We start from the raw sequence: 23006 nt of genomic DNA, 5'->3' as shown, positions 1-23006 counted from the left end.
TTAAAAATAGGTGGTTGCGGTGGTGCACAAAATAATAATTAACAAGTATTGACTATGATGTAACACGTTTTTACTATTTTAAATGAATGTATCATTAATATGTAAATCATTTAATTAAATAACTATATTATTATTTAATTTAATAATTAAATTAATAACTTAATTATTAAATATAATAAAAAAAAAAGGTTGAAAAACCTCAAAATTAACGTAGACAATGCCCAACGTTAATTTTAAAAATCGGTTCACTGTAATAACTGCACCAAGTTGCATTGTATTTCGCGATTCCCAACTCATCAACCATACGTTTTTGTACGGCCGTACACATCGCACCTGTCATAGTGTAGCGCACAGATATTGGTGTTTACATATTACATAGCTCTTTTTACTTTAATAATATGGTCACAACGAATCGCGGTCAATAAGTCCATAGACAAAGTCCATTTAAAAAAAGTTATAAACGTGTTTATAAAATTAAAAAAATATGTATTCATATATAATGCCTACAAACATATTTAAATTTTAAAAATAAATATTAATTATATAAAATATTTTGTACTTTCGGACTTTTTGACCGATTATTGGTCACGACATACCCACAAGTTCTTTTATCCAAACATATTTTTTATTTAGCACCCCGATATTCTTAATGAACAGCTTATAATAATAAAGTTCTAAAAAAAATAAAAATATTATTTTAATAAAATATTATGTGTGCACCACATTTTTTTCGATTTTCATATTTTAATTCATAATTATTATATAATTTATTATTAATTTTAATAGGTGTGTAGATACATGTATTTAAAAATATTAACATACAATCACACGATATCTTAGGAACAATAGTATCAAAATTTATTTGTAACTAAATACATTTCAACAAATCATGAATTTTATTTTATTTATACACGTCAACTAAACTAAAAAAAAATATAATATATATATATAATATAATATGGCATGTAATGCACTTGCACCTGCACACAAGCCGCCACTTATTGGTTTACTGTTTATTACTAAGTGTTGGTTCATTAACCATTAAATATTTAATTTTTAAAAAGATTTTTTTTGATGTGCCTTATTTATTAAAAACATAATATTTAGTAGTTACGTTTGACAGTCATTAAATAACGTCACACCAATGTCCAGCTCACCGATTAGTATTTTTATTACTAAAATTAAATTGTTGCATGCCAGTGCCACTATCAGCTCAGCTTCAATTTCTGTATTAACTTCCATATCAATACTTAATGCAACCTAGACATTATATTAAAGAAAAGAAATAATAATATAATCGTAAAAACTTAAAAGTTATACTACTTATTGTCATATTATGATTTATATGATTTGTTTTTGGAAAAATTAGTTAAATTCACCATTTAATAATAGAAAAATAAATGTCTTATAACATAAATTAAAAATATATACTAACCGAATAGTTTTGTGTAAACAATGCAATGAACAAATATTTATCATTGAATTAAGAATTTAATTGTAAACATTACATGCCAGTAGATGACATACTCGAATCTGTTCTGTATTCGAAACCTACTATAGAGCAGTGACTTACGATTTTCTTTGGCTTTATACCAATCTATTTTTTCCCAACAACCGTATTTACTATAAGAGTATTTTGATAGAAAATAAATGGGAGCTAAAATTACAATCCACCTTTTTATTGTTTATCAGTGAGCAGTGGCCTATTATAGTGATATATTTTACATTTGGTAAACGATCAAGATTCTGCGATACTATCAACTGCCATGTACAAAATGTGAATATCCTTTTTCGATTGTAACCGAACATTGTTTTAATAAGAATATGGGGCAGAAAATTTAAAACACAAGCTCATTTGTAAAAAAAAAAATAATTTCAATTCTTTCAAAGAAACTTATTAAATTGTTTTAAATTTAATATTTGTACAAACATTAATAAATACTAATTTTAATATATAAGCTGTATTCAATTTTATTTTTTACAAACGTATAACTTTTTTTCTTCATTTTTGGCAAAGCATATGCTGCATACCTAGCTTACCCTAACCACACACACCACTGCAGTTTATGTTTACCGTTACCATACAAGGGTTAGGTTAGGTCAAGTTTACGATCTGATGTATGATAATTTACTTGGAAACTAAAATATTATACTAATAATATTTTTGTTATACATAGCTACAAAAAATAACCAACTGGTAACAAATGTATGGTTTAATCTTTTTAATCGCCAAAAAACTCATTACTTTTTGTTTTATATACAAGGGCAGCAAACAAAAACAAAATATTTTTTCCATTTGGTATATAATAAAATAATACATTTGCTATCAACAAATTACAATAAATGTTATATAGGCAAGGTATTTGTTTATTGCCAAAAAAAGTAATACAAGACGTTCATTAAATAAATTACATTTTACTACTTTTAATGTACCTGCATTAAATATTTAATGCATAACATGTACAGTATAATAATTAATATATCGATATTTACATTGCATGTGATTTGTTTTAATATACCAATTGGGATTGTATTCAACACTTTCGTATTTGTTATATGTTCTGATTTACGTATTTCTACTAAAAATGTACAATATTATGTTATAATAGTTTTACAACGAAAGTGTAATCTAAATACACAAAACAATAAATAACAATAATTATTAATTTTAATGTTGTACTTAACTTTGGGATTTTGATTTTTGAAATTTGTATAAAACAATAGTTTTATAAATACATCTTAGTTACAATAAAATATATGAGCTAATAATGTCCGATAAAATAACAAATATAGTTGATTTCATTATTATGTTGCAATTTAATTAGAATTATACTGAATAAATTGCAACTCCTTATTTTTTAGTAATTGTATGCAGTTTTAAATATATGGACAAAACTAAGTTAGCAAAAATAAAATATAATTTAAGACTTAAACTAAAAACAAAAAGAGGAAAGGAAAAAAAAAAGACCGAGTATGAAAAATAAAATAAGTGCAAATACAATATATCAATAATATTAAATAATTAAAAATACTCCAAATTACAAGTTAATAAAAACGATCTTGAGATTTTACGTTAACGTTATGATGGAGTTTAAAAGTACTTAATGATATAAATACATTATTATTTAAACTAGTTACTCGGTATAATTTTTTTCTATATAAAAAAATTTCATTTGTTTTCATATTACATAACATTTAATTTTTAAAATTATACTTTGTTGTTGCATACCTAGATATAGAAATATATATTGCATCAAGATGAGTTATTTTTTGTTTTTTCCTTGTTTACCAGATCCTCTGGGTGGTGTAACTGGTCTGCCTGATGATAATCCTCCATACATGTACTTTCGTTTGTCGGCCGGCTAGAAAAATATTTATTTTAAACAATCAATAGAACTATAATGCTAATAACTAGTTGGTTGTTATTTCAATACTTTTTTTGTATGTTAAATTAACACTTAATACTATACAAAATATTTAAAAAAGAATAATTTAGTTTAGTTAGTAAATTCAAAAGTGGGTGGAATAATTTATCATAACTGTGTCAAGATCCCGAGATTGGTTACCTTGAAGGTAAAAGCACTGCAAATTTGGTTAATATCACTTTGTCTATGGACTGACTCTCATTATAAGTAATCAAATGGACTTGATATACTTATAAGTTAAATGATTAAGATTATACCTATCTATTAAGAAGGGTACCTACTTTAATGAATAAAATAATATAAATTGATTTACTCAGAATTAAAAAATACCAATTTTCAATTGCTCCCAAAATGTATATAAAAATAAATTTTAAATTAAATTAAAATACAACAGTTAATATCTGTAATTATTAAAACATCTGAAGAATTAGATGTTTTAACAATATACAATTTAAATTTTTACCTGTATACATTACATGTTACTATAGTACATAATAATACAATATTTATACAAATTAAAGAAAACAATAGCAGTTAATACTGAGATTTGATAAGTCTGAATATACCCTTTAATAGTAAAAAAGTTTTGTCAGTCTTTTGGCTAATATAAATACTCAATTTTATTTATCCCATGAAAGAATTCTGAGGACAACTATGGTATTATTATAATATAATAAAAATAAATGAGGGCCCCGCTAAGGGATATGATGTTTTTGAAATGACTGTTACCCATGCTTACGGTTACATTATTTTCAAAATTCTTGATATCTACGTGTCAATGGATACCATATAAATATCACACATAAAGAAAACAATGACTTTTTAAATACAGCATTTTCTAGGACACCTGATTTCATTGTATCTTTACATTGACCTATCACTTACCTAGTAACCACTTTTTAAGAGTACCTATTGTCTATTACCTCAAGATTACATTAGCAAACCATATATTCTTGAAGATCTTGCCAAAAATATAACACAAAAAATTGAAAAGATTTCACATATCATGCTTGAAAGGAGTATAGACACTTTTTCTACTCGTCTACAAGAATGACTCAACCAAAATGAAATAACAGAAATATACTAGCAGTAGCATAAGCTGGGTGATGCAAATGCATATAAACAGGTACAAAATTGTAATTTTTGTGCATGTATTAGGCATTATCAATTAAATTAGTATTCTATCTATATTCTAAAATAGTAAAATCAAAAATATAGCAATAATTCAGTACCTGACAAATTAGAATCAAAAATAAAATACATAAAACAAAATTACATTCAAAAAGGTTTCTATTTATTACAGAGACATTAAAAATATTCCGAACAATACCTACTAATACAGCAGGTTGCAAAAGATCTTTTTCTTGTCTAAAGAGGCTAAAAACTTATCTTAGAACGACTATGGGACAAGAAAGGCTTAATGGTTTAGCAGTTTAGCTACTTTGCAGCTCGAAAAAAAGAATAATATTAATTTGGACTAAGTAATTGATGAATTCGATTTGGGATCTTCAATGAGGAGGTCGTCTCAACTTAAAATAAATAAAAACATTTTTGACTGTTTTTTTTTTTTTTTTATTAATATTATAATAATAAAGGTTTTACTGCTAAAATAATTCAAAATGTATATATTATTTAAAGAAATATATTATAGTTTATAGGAAAGGATTTTACTTAAGAAGTTGGAAATAATTATAAGTTGAGAATATGCCACTGCACCACCAGAAATTGGACCAAATTTACACCACTGTATACTAGTTAATAAATGTTATAAATAAAAACAATTAAGATAAAATAGTTCAAAATTACATGTGTGACAATTTTTTCAAAAACATACCTCTATGCCAGACCATTTATGATATAATTCTTTTTTAATAAACTAGTAAGTAATCATACACCATACATAGTACATCCTAATTTTATTTTTTTTATACATATTTATAACTGAACTACACATTTTTTTTGTGAACGGGCCAATTTCCAACATTATGCAAATAGTGAATTTAACAAGCAAATATTTCTTAACACTTCAATTACCACATACCAAATAAACAACAATTAACACTAATCATGCTAATTTTAAAGATAACTTTATTAATTAATACCAGGTTTTAGACAGAACTATGTATGAATATGTTAATTAAACATTTAAATTAATAATAAAAGGTAGGATTTGGCATACTCAGATGACTCGGGACTGCTCTTATTCGTGCAGTTAAAAAATTAGGTCAATAAGAAAAAAAATATGAACAGCTAAAGGAAAAGGATTAAAAGATTGCCCATTCAGACTTACTAATTAGACAATGGAAAAGATGCATTAGCATCATAGAATTTTATGCGTCTCCAATATTTGAATCTATCAGTCTTTAAAACAAATAAAATATGTTTAAATATTATTTTTAATTTAAACTAAAATAATTTTTCATTGTAAAAAACTGAAACATTTACATTTTTTTAAGTTGGAAATAAAAGTTGCATAAGATTGTATTAAAAAACAAATAATATTCATGTATTGAAATACAAGTTATTTCAATTAAAACCAAATACAAAATTCCCATAATATGTAACATAATTTCTTGAACTATATATTTTATTTTATATTTACATAATACTTGGTAAAATATAAGTAAATAAAATTAAGTTTTCTTAATTAGATAGAATCATGTTTTTGTGTATTATTTTAATCAATTAAAAAATACTTAATATTCTAACCAAGCTCACCCTAACACAGCTATGTCCCTTACTAAAGCTAATAATACTTAATTTCAGTACAAAAAAAAATACTTATAATAAGTTCAAATTATATGAAATCAATTTAACATCAATCATACCTTTAAGATCTGGAATGAGCACATTAGAGTTTCATCAACAGACATCATTGCTCCAGCATTGTCAAACTCTCCACAATAATTTGGTGCTGAAAATAAAGTGACCAACTGACGCTTTGCAAAGAACTCATAACCATCTTCTACAACCTAAAAATAAAATTATAAAATTAATTAACAAAATTTATTTTATTTAAATATTTACAAACCTGGTGAGCTCTACATATGAGATCAAAATCATGTTTATGCAAAAATTTAGTCACAACCTCAGCACCAAATGTAAATGAAACACCTCTGTCATTTTCTCCCCAGCCCATTGTATCCTTTAAAAAAATGTATTTAGTTAAAATTATAAAAACTCAAAAATATAAATAATAAAATATTATTACTTTATCAGGATCAGACCAGAGCAAGTCGCATAATAGTCCCTGATCAGGAACATCTGTTGGCCTCATAATTCGCCTAATTTGTTCCATTGATTGCAAGTCAGGACTAAGACCACCATGACAACAAAAAATTTTTTCGTCAACAATTGCTGCCACAGGCAAACAATTAAAACAATCCGTAAATATTTTCCAGAGCTTTATATTATACCGCCGTTTACCTATTAATAAATTATTACATTAAAGGTTTAAAACATTTTTAATTATTACTTACATTCATCATAAAATCCATATATTCTGTTTATACTAGCGCATTCATGATTTCCACGTAAAAGGAAGAAATTTTCGGGGTATTTTATTTTATATGCCAACAACAGACAAATCGTCTCCAGAGACTGTTTGCCACGGTCGACATAATCACCCAAAAATAAGTAATTGGACTCTGGGGGAAAACTGCCATACTCAAATAAACGCAGTAGATCATAATATTGACCGTGAATATCCCCTAAAAAATAAAAAAAATAAACATTTTACTTTAAATCAAGAACATTTAAAAAATTTAAAATACATATGTATTTAATAAATACTAATACTATACAAATCTAGTTGCAAGATTAATATATTAAATATTAAGGAATTTCCATCTAGGAAAAATATTTAAATAATCTAGAATTGTAAGCTTTTAAATGTACATAAGTTACACATTATTAGTTTTAAGCAATTTAAGTATTTTCTTTCACTTGGGTCCTGTATAGTAACAAAGAAATTTTAAAACACATTACAACTACAAACTTAATCATTAACAAAACAAATTATTCAATTAAACGACAGGACAATTATTTATGCATATAAATACATCAGGTTATTATTTTTTTTTTATATATATTTTTATAATATTCCTTGATAGTAGTTTCAAACAAAAAACAAAATTTAATTATTTATGAATTTGGCAAATCGTTTTTCTCTTTAATAATATTTTAAATCTTATCTACATAAAATATCATTAGTTTATTGATAAATTGATACAAGACTTATTTTTTCAAACTTGCTACACTTAAATTTTATGTAAAATCTTAACCTAAAGAATATTTATGATCTCATATTTCTGACAAAATTTTTAATTAAATATTCAAAATAAAAGGAGGGGTCTGTTAACAGTAGGAGTCTGCCTGCTGCACAACAACACAGACCCCACACAGTCAATGTCATGAAGCAATTTTTGGACTCATTTAGATGGGATGTTTTGAACCACTCCGTATTCCTTGACCTGGCACCTTCATATCACCATTTGTTCACTTCCCTGAAGAAGCACATAGGTAGAAAAAAATGTCTACTGACGAGGAGGTAAAGGGGCGATCAAAAAGTGGACAAAGGAGGTGGCGGCAGACTCAATCGACATTTTTCACGAGAAAAATTCTTGTGACCACGGTTATCAACGTACTGAACTTGTTAAGGTCTTGTTATAAAGAATATGAGTAAAGCTATACAGCAGTGTAGTGAACATAGTAAAAAAATATTCCTTACGGTCGTGAGAGCCTCAGTACTCTTACTTTCTGGATATCCTTTGTACACATCTAATTAAAGTTTGGATTAGAATGGAAATAACAATATCAATGTCTTATTGTTAGGTTAGCTGAACAGCAAAACTGGTTAGTTATTCTTAGCTAGATTTTCATTAAGCGTGGTAGATAACCAAAACTGGAGAACAGATTTTATTATTTGGGATCTTGTTGGATTTACATTGGCTAGAATTGCTGTGAAGATTTTCAAAACTTTAACTTCAATTATTAACTCTTTACAAAGCTATAAAGCTGAAAAACATAAAAAATGCCCAATAAAATGTGTTTTAAATTTTTGAAGCTTTGTAATGAATTAACTATAAAAGATAAAGTTCTGAAAATCTTCACTTCACTTTTTTGGCCAATGTGAATCTAACAAGAACCCAAACAACAAAATCTGCTCTCAGAGATCTATCTCACTAAATGAAAATAAAAAAAATTATACATACATCACATATTACATACGATTAATAAATTTCTAAAAATTGATAATCAAGAAAGTTTACATGCCGATTTTTGACTTGGCAAGCGTTTTTTAAATAATTATTGAATTATTGAAAAAAAATCCCACATTTAAATACTTAATTTTCTATGGAGATATTAAGGGTGATACGTGACTTTTGGAACATACTGTATATATTACTTATTGTATTATATAGATAATAAATAACAATAAATGTTTAACACTTAATAGTGAATAAAACTTTTAAAGTAATAACATTTTTTTTAAACTAATAATTCAATATCAAGTTCTCTCATAGTAATGAATATGTATCAAATATTGATGGGAAGCATATTCTAAAGTACTACCTTTTATTTAAACAAATTAAAATTTCAAAAAGAATGCTGATCTATACTAAACATATAATTACATTTTAAGAATTTTATCAAGTATAAAGGATACTTTTTGTTCAAAATATAAGGTAAGATATTTATTCCAATTTAATACCTAACTAAAAAATGTGTTTGTACACAAACATTTTGAAGAAAACAATGAAGGATAATCACTCAACAATATTTATATGAAATAATGGATTAAAAATCTGAATTATGTTTATATAGCCTGTAATTAATAAGCAATTCATATTATTAAATGTAAATAGATAATCTTAAATTGCAGCATTTTAATTCAACTACTACAAGATTAATTTTTAAATGTTCAAGATTTTTTTTGAGTTTCATAAGTAACAAAAAACATGATACAATTTGGAGTAGTTACCTAAACTCAAACAAGAAACTACTACAGCATTTTATTTAATTGATAGCATACAAAAACATATTACATTACATATATAGTGCGGCCAAGATATCCAAATAACACGCATAGTACAATAACCAATTTATAGTAACAATTAGTAACGGTGTATGGTTAACAACCATGTAAACTCGACATTCAAGGTAGGTACTCACCACATATTTTCAACGGTGCCTCGAGTTCCAATAGTATGGGTTGCGATAGGAAAATCTCCCTGGACTTGAGGCACAGGCCCCGAATTTCACCTTCAGAGAGTTGAACGTTCTTGCCTGGTCTCGCACCGCGCACTGTTGAACAGTTACAACAATCGTTACAAATGAATCTTTGTCGGTCCTCGGGACCAACCAAAATAGGTACCCAAAAACGGACGGCGGCGCCGCATTCGCGTTATGGCCCGCCGGCGGCTTACCTTCCAAGAGTCTCGAAATTATGTTGTCGATGTTCAATTTGTCACTGTCTGTCATTGTTTCGGCGTGCGCGGTGTGTGTGTCGTGATTATTGTCGTGCCGGAGTCCGTGGTCGTGGTGATAGTTGTAGCCGCCGCCGCCGCCGCACGATGCTTGATGTGATGATCGAGTGTGATGTTGAGCCGGCGTGCGAGATGCAGGTACGTGCAAATGACAGAGACGCTGCGAGTTGATGGTACTCGGTTTTGTTTTACAGGAAGCCGGATAAAAATAATAAAATAAAATATTTTGTTTACGTTATCGCGACCGACGAAAAGGGAACGCCGTCGTACTCGTCCCGACTATGTAAAGTGAAATGACTGAAATGGCGTAGTTCGGACGTTACGTCATCAACCATTTTTTCCACTCACTACCCCCACCGCACCTGGGATTGTTTATTCTTCCACGACGGGTACCGAATACCGACCGTTTTTCAAAATCACACAAAATTATTATGGTGGGGTTGTCGTCCGGGTCGGCAACGGCGTCTTGTTAGTTAAGTTGTTCCTACTTCTTGTAACGAATTTTTTGATTTTCTGTTCCAAAGAAAATAATAAATAATAAATATTAAATAAAACAAAAATTGATGTATTGTAAACTAATATAGTTATTAGTTATTCTATTGTATTTGTGTATATACTAGTATTTATAATAAATGATATGATTTATCGGCTATTGACTAATGTATTACTATTTAAAAAAAATCCTATTTCGTCAATAGTGACTGTTTAAATTTTGAACTATGAAATATGAATGCCAGAATGCTTGCCCAATGGACATTTAAATACTTTGATAAAGCAACAAGTAACAATCCGTGTAACTGCTTCGGAAGTCTGAAACTGAATATTATTTACCAATACTTACCCGCAAAAAATTTGTTCTTAGATTTTTTAGCACAGCATTGATTTTGGTTTAGTTCAAAATAATAAATATAATATGCACAGATATAACGCACGAATGCATGAATATAATCAGTTGACAGTTACAGTTTCACTTTCGCATCCATATTATACAATATATTATACGTCGTAATTAGGTACTGAGGTCGCAACAAGACTGTATTATAGTCTGTAGATAATTTTCGATAAAATAGGGCGAGTATGTGAACGTACTGTTCGGGACGGGAAATTATGAAAGAATGATCGAAAACCATAAAACTTTTTAGTACTCGTCTAATATACTACCTACCGTAAAATGGTATATACTAAAAAACTGTATACGTGTAGTATGCTACCGTAGTTATTTTTATTTTATTTCATTTTATTGTGGAAGTACATTTGATTCATTACGATAAATATAGATGAAAATGTATCAAATGATATTGATGATGATTATTCAACTCAAAAAACTTATGTTACTCGCATTCGAAGTCTGTGTATGTGGTAAAAATATTAATGGGGTTGCAGAACGAAGATTTTTAAGTGGAAAAAATAGATAAAACAACTTTATTACCAATAATACAAAATGAAATAGAACTAGGATCAATTATTTATTGAGATCAATGACGAGCATATAGGTAGTACCTTAATTCTTAAAATATATAGGTTATCATGAAACCGTCAATCATTCCTAGTTTTTTGTTGATCCTAGAACGGGCGCACAAACACAAACGATCGAGTGTATAATATGGAGACATGTCAAAACTGAATACGGAATTAAAATCCGAGGAGCAACAGATTTGTAGACCTACAATTTTGGGCGGTCCATTCATACAGAACACGACTTATTAAAAGTTTTCTGGGATGATGTAAAAATAAAATAAAATTTATTGTAATAATATATAATAGTAGAAATATTATAAAGTACCTTACAACAATAAATTAATAAATTATTATTATTTTTTTTTTTTTTTGTAGGTAGCATACTACACCAACAAAGTAGCGGTAGGTAACATATTAAATGAGTACTAGCTTTTTTAATAATTTATCTATGACTTATGTTTACATATCCAAAGATGACTTGAGCCATGGTTATACTATTTATACTCGCTACTCTTGGTAATGATTTTAATAAACATGTAATACATTTTTTTAAGCTTAAAAATCTGGTGGTTAAACCCTACTTTTACTTTAATAAAATTATTATAAATAGTTATTAATTCTAGAAGTTAATTTATGTATAGCATAGGGCGCAACAATACAATAAATAATTGTTTGGCAATAAATTTTGATGACGTACTAGGATATTTTTAAAAAACATAGACGGGAATACGGAATGTATAAATAAATTAAAAATAATATTTAACTGTAATACGACTGCTTTACAAATAATATTATTTATTTACTGTAAATTGTAATATTTATTATTCATATCAATCATATTATTGTTATTGTTACATATATGTAGTGTCAAGCAATTGTAATGAGTAACGAACTACGAGCGGGCACGGTGACAACTACAGAAATATTATTCACATTAGGTAAGCAGCAAAGCATCTATTGTTTTTGTCGAGAAAAAAATTATGGCACAAAACCTTAATTTTCAAAGTATATCTTGTTTACGAATTGTTTTAGATTTTTAAAATAATTTTTATTCTATAAGCCTTCCAAATTTGGATAATAACTTTAACACCCTAGATTTTTCAATGTTTCAGCGGAAATCGACAATATTTTTTTCTGGTACACAATATTGAAGTTAACTGTTGATAGGTACTTAAAATTCGAGATGTCGAAATTACATTTTTACGAATTTGAACTTATAAAAAATCACTCTTACACTTACCAAAAAAATAAATTTAAAAATCTAATGTCATATTCAAAAATTATAAACTCGATTATACTCGAAATTAATTTTTATTAATTATAAATTGTTAAAATTTTTAATAGAAAGAGGCGCTAAAATTGTAAACTAACTGTGTAGCGAAATTAATCTAAAATTGTTATTCTATCACTCCAACTTTCAGGCATTTAAATCTCACATAAAAATACATATAATATTATTTGTTAAAATTATTTTAATTGTGTATCTACACAACTACATCTCATATTAATTTTTTTATATTAGAAATTATATTTATAAGACAATAGTAAAAGTTTAAAGTAGCTAATTAGCATTATAATTTCTCTAATGTATATGACATAAAGTACACTTATCGTATGTAATGTTTTAAAATATATGTTATGCTTATAATAACTAAAAAGAAGAACATGACATGCAGTGTGGAATGTGAACTTCTATGTAAAGCGAACCTTGTTTAATTATATTTTATTAACCAATAAACCCCTAGTCCTAACCTACATCCACCACCTATTTAAGAAGTGGAGCTATCGTTATACATGATATATGAGTTTGACACCATTGGAGTTCTAGGGTTCAAACACAATATATAATATACAGGATGATTCTTTTATCAAACACTCATTATTTTAAAAAGTATTAATGTTTATGAAAATATTTTTTTACATTGTTTCAAGTTTAGATGCGCGGAGTAGAGTGGTATGGGGTTACCCTGCAAAATGTTTGTCCACTACTCCGCTTGTCTAAACTTTAAATACGTATAACTCATTAACCACTTTCCCTAAATTCGATTTTTATGTATCAAAATACTTAGAAAATTATTCTGCTTTGGAATATGAAATTAAAACTAAATTTTGTCATAAAAAAGTAAACAACTTAAAAAAATATAAGAATAAAAAATATTTAAAAATATAATTTTTTAATAAAAACGTTGTTTTTTAACAATTTAAAACTATGTAAAAAAATGTTTTCAAAAAACATAAATACTTTTTGAAATAATGAGTGTTGTTTGATAAAAGAATCACCCTGTATATATCTAGTGATTTAATATCTTGGTCACTATTTTAATCTTGTAATTTAAATATACTTATTTAAAACTAATTAGATATGTAAGAATTATAATTTACTTATAGTATCATACCCATTCCAATGTAAAATAATTATTCCTGAACATTGAAATATAATATTGAAATATTATGAACTATTGAAGAACAAATAATATTAATAATAATGTAACCTTGACTCAATAATACATTATTTGATTGAATTTAACTACACACTTCCTTGTTTATTTAAGAACATTTCAAGTATAAACAAACTTCCAATAAAATTATATATCCTTTTTTTTTTAAAGACATGTTCAATTGGTTAGAAACTAATACATTAGTAATTTTTTGATATTAAAAAATACTATACAATAAAATAAGTATTATATATATTTATAAAAAAATGGTGTCAACACTAATTAATATTGTTTTATTTATGATCATTTCATTAAATACAATACTTTTCTTAGACATTTTCTCCAAATTCGATATCAAATTGTTCTTTAGATATCTGAAAAAAAAAATTCAAGCATTTAATAGGTAATTAAAAAGTAATTATAATATTTTATTAAGAGGATACACAAAGAATGTCTTCATCTTTCTAAAGCATAACATACCAACAATTATGTTCTATGGTTCTAATGAGCATTTTTAAATATTAATATTATACTACTTAAGGCTCGCTTAAAAATATATATATCGTTAAGAACTAACATTAGAACTCATATAGCTAATACAAAATTGGAACTTCTGAATATAAATTTTGGTAATTAATATGATGGAGGAAATACATGCAGATACAACATCCTCTTAAATGATATACATCAAGTATTAAAAGTTATAATACTGCTTACTTCATCATAAATAATAAAAATAATAGTAAAACAGTAAAATATATAAAATTTACATCTAGATAAGAAAATGAATATATTATATTTTCTTGTATTAACTGACCCTGGTTGTAATCTATTACATTTACTAATGATAATACAAATATCAGTAATAACTCCCATGTTAATAATATTACTGTTGATTGTCGTATTCTGAGACACTCAATAATGCCAACATTTTAATACACACTACATTAATTTTAGTATTCATAATAAATCATATTTATGTCATAAGTTATATTCAAGACAAAATTGTAAATACATAGGCACTAGTGTCAGAATGATGTTTTGATGACCCAATTAATAACAATTGTTTAAAAATGTTCAAAGTATTATTTCCCTCCTTAAATGTATTTTATATTTATTAATTTAATTTATTTTAAAATATATACGATTTCCATTTACAAATTTCTATACAAAACTTTTATGCCTTTTTAATTACGAGTTTATGACCTTTTAAACTGTATTTTAATAAATTGATTACAACATTCAAAGTTTGTTGTTAACCTGCCAATTGGCATTCATTTTCCTATTTCAAACATATAAATAGACCATTTTGTATTAAAAATTCTCAACAAATTATTGCAGAAGTTTATTAAATTAAAAAAATACATAATTATTGTTTTTTGTATAATAAAGCTGTGTTGTTACAATACTGGTCGAAAAAAAAATTTGCTACAAATGGATATGACTCTAAAAAACAGGATCATGTTTATTAAAATATCAATGCCATCATAACATGCTGAACAGCAAGTATCAAAGATGATAGAAGCATAATAAACAAAAATATTTGATAACAACTTATGCGAATTAGTAGATTTATGAACATCTTAAATCTGTGCTGGATATTTTGTGTATCAATGAGTAACAATTTATTTTAATTGCATAAAAATATTATTAAATTTCATTATCAATTTAATAAGCTTAAAATAATTACCTATTAATATAACAATACATAGTCCAATTAATTTTAACAATAATATACTATTTAAAAACAATTTTGAAATTAAATATTTATTATATTTTTATGAGATGAATGTATCCTCATATCATTATTTTTAATTGTAGTAAAAAAGAGTTCTTATATAGCTATATCCAATACTATACAATAGTTATATCTATTACAGATTAGATAACAAATTATTAATAATATTCATTTGAATATATTTTCCCATTAGTTATATACCTTTTATTTTTATTAACAGACTATGAATTACACTGTTATACATTTCTTGTTTTTAATAGTCACAAAATGCAAAATGTCATTTACAGATTAGAATTTATAAAATTTACCTTTTTATTTTTTAATTTTTTCATCAAAGCGATATCTTTAGCTAAATCGTTCAATTCTTCTTGACTGAAAGCCTGTTCTCGTTTCTTTTTTGCTTTAGCTTTTCCTTCTAACTCCATTTGTTTTCGTAATTCTTTTTTCTTTTTACGTTTTTCTCTTCTTTCAAGTTTTTTCTGCTTGGCATCAGCCCATGCAACAGTTTGTTTTAACCCTTTTTTATGTTTTACTTGACCAAGCCAAATTCCTGTTTCCATGTAATTTTGTAACTTCTTTTGCCGCGACTCTTCTCTCTCATTATTTCTAATTTAAATTATATAAAATAAATATATTTTCATAATAAAAATAGTCAAAATATTTAGTTATCTGTAAACAACTTACTGATATTTAATAGAATTGAAGTCAATATCAACAGGAATAAAATCACTAGTATCCTTATTTTTTAATTCTGGCATTTTTGGAAGTCTTAACAGACCAAAGCCAGTTGCAAGTTTACCAAATTCCAAATCTGTAAATAACAAATTTATAAAAACAAGAATTCTGTTTGAATAGAGAAATTAATTTTAAATTATGTACATATTATAACGTGAAAACATTATGGACATAAGATTTTTATAGTATACAATTATAAATATTTATTTTACTTAATTTAAATACTATGACTAAAATTACAAATATAAAAAACACGGCTAATTATAAATCAGTGATAAAAGATATACTAGTTTAAATAAAATTTAAAAATAAGCATAGTATTTGAACACAAACATACTATACATAATCAAAATCATAGCCTACAGGGATATCAGGCTTTATAATATATCTACTCAGGTCTCAGATACATTCTTATCTAGATGTATTCCCATATTGATGTTTGAAAATATAATTAACATGATCATATATCAAATACGTTTCCTTGTGGTTAAGACACAAATAATATAATAATAACAAAACAGGGGTGTACAAAGGGGAGTGTTTTGGAAGTTCAAACACTCCCTGAAATACTGGGTTATTTACTTATTCAATTTTAATATTAATTTTGTTATATTAATGTTTGTATATAAAAAAAGTATTTTAAGTATACCTAATTTTCATAAAAATGTTTTATATATTTATTAAAAAAAGTTCTACTTTTCAATAACTATTTTTCAAAAACACTCTCAAAACTTTTTTCTGCGTATGTCCCTGTAACGGAAGACGGCACTGTCAATGAAAAAAACTTAAATCTCTAACAGCAGAGTTTTATAAGACAAGTAAAGAATACTTGGAGCAGTGGTGTTAAATGTAACAGAAATTTATAAGTAGCAGTCAAGACACAGGAGTGTTTGATGAGTTTTCATTATTTCTAATTATATAATAGATAAAAAAGTAATAAACTGAAACATCAATAATACAGCTACTGAAAATTGTTGAGTAGAAGTTCTTACACATTTCCATCCTTAAGATCTCTGCTGTGCACATTTTAGTATAATTGTAGAAAACATTATATTATGTCTGCAAGGCAGTAAAGACCCAGTCGATAGTGTTTACTAATTTGAACAAAATATGGATTAGTGAAAAAAATCAATTGAGTCTCAGTATTGAAAGCTATTCTAATCACCAAGCATAACATAAACAAATTATATCAACAGGTCCACTCTTATTTAAAACCAAGGTAAATGTTTAACTACAATTATTATACTGTTGTGATTTTATACAGAAAATTATGTTTTTCCTATTCAAATTTACAGACAGGGAAAAAATATAGTCCCTATATTATGTTTACATTGCATGTAGTTTGCTGTAGCCAGTAATAAGTAAAAGTATTAACAGTAGTTTTAGTCATTAACTTATTTCTAATAAAGCATCAGTCACAAAGATAAATTACCTTTTATACGTAATAGTAAATGACATTCATGTTTTGAATAAGCTTGTATGTAAGATACAAATGCTTTATTAGCTTTATCAAATATCGTTCTATCTTTGAGTTGACGCTTTCTAACTTTTTCAACAATAAGATCCACATTTTCAACTTCTAATTCAGGCATTAATTCCAATATTACCTAAGAAAATTTATAATACTGTAACACATATTGTATAAAATTAGTTTAATCATTAATATATCTACCTTTTGATTTGAATAAATGAAATGTATGTAAGCATCCTCATTTGGCATCAACATAACTAATGAAGATCCACTTTTACCTACTCGAGCTGTTCGACCAGCACGATGTACAAAAGAAGATGCATTATTAGGAGGATCGTATTGAATTACCCAATTTACTTCCGGTATATCAACACCACGTGCCATTACATCCGTACATATTAAAATACCTAAAATATATGAATTTTATAGGTAAATACTTAGATGTAGTTACAAGTTATGTAAAAGCAAGTAATTAATAAAAACAAAAGAAAAATAATAATTAGATTTAACTTATTTTTAAATTTTATTTTAGAAGATTTCAACAATAAAGTCTTATGACTTTAAATACTATTCAATAGTTCTTAATGAGATGCAAAGTTTTTGTTTGATTTCTGAGATCACTATGAACAAATAATTTGCAAAATACTTAATTTGTATATTTAATTAAATTTATTACATGCCCATTTAAAACTATAGATATACAATCAACAATTAAAATATTGTATAAATTATTTAAGTAATGAAACTAATGTTAAATGCACCAATAAATTATTAATCAATAAAAATAACTGGCACTGGTTTAACTGTTTATTATTGTTAATGAACTTTGGTATCTACTTCAGTGAAAATGATGTGAATAATTTTAGTATTTACCTCTATCAGCTTTCCAAAATAATTCAAATATTCTGTAACGTTTATTATTCATTTTTCCGTGTAAGCTGAATAAGTTTATTTCAGGTATTAGACTGTAAATTACAAAAATAAAAAATGTATATAATGATAACAAATACATAATATTAATAATCATTAAAAATTAATATTTACCTTTTTAAAATTATTGAAAAGTATTCAACACAAGCACATGTTGATAAAAACAACATATATTTTGAATTTAATCCATTTTTTTTTAAAAACGTCACTAAAAATGCTAATTTTTTATCAGCATCACATATTGTGTAATAATTTTGTAATGCAGAAGGTGTAGATATGGATTCAATTTGATTACTAAACATAAATAACTTATAAAGATAGTAGACAATTAAAAAATATAACAAAATACCTTTTTGGGTTTAAACAATGTTTTTCCTTGACAATAACCATAATAGGATTTCTGAGTCCTGCCTTAACAAGCATTGCTACCTGTTTAGTTTGAGTAGCTGAAAATAACCCAGTTCTTCTTTGTGTAGGCAAATATTGTAAAACAGTATTTATAGGCTTTTCAAAACCTAATTCTAAAAGCTTATCAGCTTCATCTAACACCAGCATTTCCTATTAATAAATTCAAAATAATTCAATAGTTCTAATAAAAGCATAAATTCAACTTTTTACCAATGATTTAAGTGATTTATGTAAATGAAAATTAGGTATTTTTCTAGTTAATAAATCTTCTAGTCGTCCAGGAGTAGCCACAAGAATGTTTGCTCCATTTTTATTAAATGCTTTAACATCGGTTTCTATTGGATTGCCACCTAAAGTTAGCATTTGTGTGACTCCTTCAATATTGTTCAAAAATTCGGCCAAGACATGACTGGTTTGAGTAGCTAATTCTCTAGTAGGAGATATTATAAGACCTCCCACTTCATGTTTTTTCAAAGGATCACTGCGTTTCTAATCACACATATTTATATAAGTATCATATACTATTTAATTGTAATTAAAACATAAGAAGTAAAACTTACTAAAATCAATTCTAGCATTGGAACTAAAAATGCCAATGTTTTCCCGCTACCAGTGACTGCTTCTGCAGCGACATCTTTTTTTTTCTCTAAAAAATTCTTTATAGATTCGACCTAAAATATTATTATTAATTTATTAACTTTGTACATAGTCATTAATTCTTATTATGTTGCAAACTATTACTTGAATCGGTGTCATGCATTGAAATTTGAAGTATTCTTTGATTGTTTTTAGAACAGGTTCAGATAGATTTAAAGATTCCCATTTCAAAGATGGTGCTAAAGACATACTTACATGTCTTTTATAAATAAGTATTTGTAAAAAATATATTTTTTAATATTACAAAATGTAATTATTACTAATAACTAATTAGTAAATATTAAAATATACTATTATTTAATATATATAACAGAAATGTAAAATAATTATTAATTTATAATATTGCCAGTTTTATATCTCGTCAGGCGTCACACGTGTTGTTGAAATGCATTTTTATCACAGATATAATCATCCGTGATTCTTATCATATTTTTCATGTTTCTATCACAATCACAGATAAAACTGTGGTTTTTATCACGGACTACTACATTAGACCACGATTTAAGATGTATATACTATATCCTTAATCGTACAATGGACTTACGGACCAAGAGAGCTTTGTCCTTGACTGGAAACTAGATGTTTACCACCGGGCACCGGCCTCCTTAGTGCATAGATAATAAAGATTCTTAGAAATAATAGTTTATGGAAATAATATAGATTCTGTATTATCTATGTCCTTAGTGTCCTCAAGAGCCCCTTAGAATATAGATTTTATTATTCTTTAATATCTATGGAGAGCTGTCCTCGCTTGCGTTTGTGCCTCAAACGTCACCCGCAACTGACGTTACACTAACTCATTTTACTTACTCCCGTACTTACCATTTGCCAATGGCCACATAATGTAGCCAAATATGGCCATATGGGTAGATATCATACCTTATTTAGTTCAGGACAAGTGACTGGTTATATTATAATAAACTAATAGGTATACATTTCAACATGTGTATACGTTTTCAAGCAACCATTAAGTTACTTCTGATTTTTTTTAATTTTCATTGCTTTGTTAAATTAATAGTTTTTATTGGATTTAAATAACGTATCAAAATAGATTATAATCTTCAGCTACAGTGTCGGCCTGTTTCATGACAATTAAGCCACTGATCCAGTAATTTTCAATAAGCTCTAATACGCCCCATAATTTTTTAGTGAAGTTATTTAGAACAAAAATACAGTAGATAAACAATTTGTTTACAATTGCACAAATAAAATGTAAAATACTAAAGAGTATTTTTATTAAAAAATAAAAAGTATTTTAATAGGTTTTCGCAGTAAAGTTAATAGTTATACAGGGGTAACTTGATAACTTTTATATACGTAATAACTAATAACTAATAACCATGGTATATAAAATATTAATATACTGTGGTAAAAACTTATTAGTTATTAGTTTATTACTAACAAGCTGTAAGGAGCTATATAAGCAAGGTGGATCTATGCATCCATCTTATACATATAAAAACATAGGTGGAAATCCATTAAAAAAGTTAAGGGGGCTACGATTTTTCTCATAAACCAAAGCCATTAGAAATTTATTAATTGTATGCAATATGCCAATAAGTATGTATAATGGATTTTATTTTCATTTTCATTTAATTAGATAGATCTCTGAAACCGGAGAACGGGTTTTGTTATTTGGGGTCCTGTTAGATTCACATTGGCTTGGAGAAGTGCAGTGAAGATTTTCAGAACTTTATATTCTATAATTAATTTACTATAGAGCTTCAAAAAAAATTAAAACACATTTTATTGAGATATATTTTTATGTTTTTCAACTTTATAGCTTTGTAATGAGTTAACGATTGAAGATAAAGTTCTATAAATCTTCACAGCACTTCTCCTAGACTAAGTGAATTTAATAAGACCCTTAATAATAAAACCCGTTCTCCAGTTTCGATAATCTACCACTCTAAATGAAAATATAGCAAAAAATAACTATTCTTTTAACTGTAAAAAATTATTCGGTGGTTATTTTATCATAAAACATTCATACATTATTTCAAAAAGTATTCATGTTTTTAAAAATATTTTTTTACATTGTTTCAAGTTTAGATGCGCGGAGTAGAGTGGTATGGGGTTACCCTGCAAAATGTTTGTCCACTACTCCGCTTGTCTAAACTTTAAATACGTATAACTCATTAACTACTCGCCCTAAATTCGATTTTTATGTATCAAAATACTCAGAAAATTATTCTGCTTTGGATTATGAAATTAAAACTATATGTTGTCATAAAAAAGTAAACAACTTAAAAAATATAAAGATAAAAAATATTTAAAAATATAATTTTTTAATGAAAACGTTGTTTTTAACAATTTGAAACTATATAAAAAAATGTTTTCAAAAAACATGAATACTTTTTGAAATAATGAGTGTTTTATAATAAAAGAATCACTCTATATATTGTATTTCCAAATTAATATAATTTTATATATTTTGTTTTATTCGACAAACGATAAAACAAATCACTTTAGGACAATGTTCCAACTTATAATTGTAATTTTCGTATAAAATATTATATAAACAAATTTATAATATAAAAATTATTATGTGTTATATTTCTTGTTATTTAAGAATATAATTTATGAAAATGAAACTACAAAATTTTTATGTTTGCAAGAATGTTTGAGGGGGCTTGGTGGGCTTTTGGGGGGGCTAAGCCCTCTCAAGTCCCCCCCCGATTTCCGTCAATGCATATAAATATATAATATCTATATTACATAAAAATGTAAATATATATAAAAGGCCATCAGAATTCGCACTTTTCCCACGTTTATATTATATAACAAAGTAGTAATGATATTATTAGATATCATGAACGCCTATTAGGAAGTGCAAGGGGGATGACAATTCACCCCTCCTAGAATAGTAAAATTATTGTTATTTTTTTAGTTATGAATAATAAATTAATTTTTTTAATGATAATACCTATTACGAAAATTTATTTATGATTATGATTATCACCCCCCTAGGTTTTGACAGATGGGCGCCCTTGTTAGATACCTTGTTTAGTAAATTCTTTTAAGCACTATAATACTTATAACAATTTATTATACATAATATCTGTGGGTATAGCATAGCAGAGTTTTATAAATTACATAAAATCAATGATATTAAAAAAATATAATGTGTAGGACAACTTGCTTATAGAAGAATGTGATTGAACCCCATTACTATAGATAATATTATATTGATTAATGATTAGAAACTGAAATGATTAAACATGAAATATTAAAAATATAAGAATAAATATAAAATAA

General features: G+C 26.3%; 2 protein-coding genes across 3 annotated transcripts; both read right to left on the bottom strand.

The window, feature by feature from the left end:
• Positions 1-999: 999 nt before the first annotated feature.
• Positions 1000-10213, bottom strand: LOC113552939 (serine/threonine-protein phosphatase alpha-2 isoform). 2 transcript variants are annotated; one of them, XM_026955983.1, is made up of 8 exons: positions 9854-9908; positions 9600-9731; positions 6905-7135; positions 6637-6851; positions 6457-6570; positions 6254-6397; positions 3230-3362; positions 1000-1260 (listed from the first exon to the last, which is right to left on the bottom strand). In XM_026955983.1, the coding sequence occupies exons 1-7, from the start codon at positions 9906-9908 to the stop codon at positions 3264-3266; spliced, it is 990 nt and encodes a 329-aa protein (XP_026811784.1). In that variant the 3' UTR covers positions 1000-1260; positions 3230-3263. The 2 variants fall into 2 exon arrangements, with proteins under 2 accessions (XP_026811784.1, XP_026811783.1); XM_026955982.1 differs by lacking the exon at positions 1000-1260 and having other exon boundaries at positions 2989-3362; positions 9854-10213.
• A 3831-nt stretch (positions 10214-14044) lies between these two features.
• On the bottom strand, positions 14045-20058 carry LOC113553162 (probable ATP-dependent RNA helicase DDX55 homolog). Its single transcript, XM_026956339.1, has 11 exons — positions 19833-20058; positions 19652-19762; positions 19302-19580; positions 19033-19241; positions 18798-18977; positions 18627-18718; positions 17955-18160; positions 17715-17889; positions 16232-16358; positions 15856-16153; positions 14045-14183 (listed from the first exon to the last, which is right to left on the bottom strand). The coding sequence occupies exons 1-11, from the start codon at positions 19935-19937 to the stop codon at positions 14139-14141; spliced, it is 1827 nt and encodes a 608-aa protein (XP_026812140.1). The 5' UTR covers positions 19938-20058; the 3' UTR covers positions 14045-14138.
• Positions 20059-23006: the final 2948 nt, after the last annotated feature.

This window comes from Rhopalosiphum maidis, chromosome 2 (genome assembly GCF_003676215.2).
Source record: "Rhopalosiphum maidis isolate BTI-1 chromosome 2, ASM367621v3, whole genome shotgun sequence".
In the NCBI taxonomy this organism is placed as follows: Eukaryota; Metazoa; Arthropoda; class Insecta; order Hemiptera; family Aphididae; genus Rhopalosiphum; species Rhopalosiphum maidis.
The sequence above is the reverse complement of the archived record's forward strand: the minus strand, read 5'-3'. Positions and strand labels throughout refer to the sequence as shown.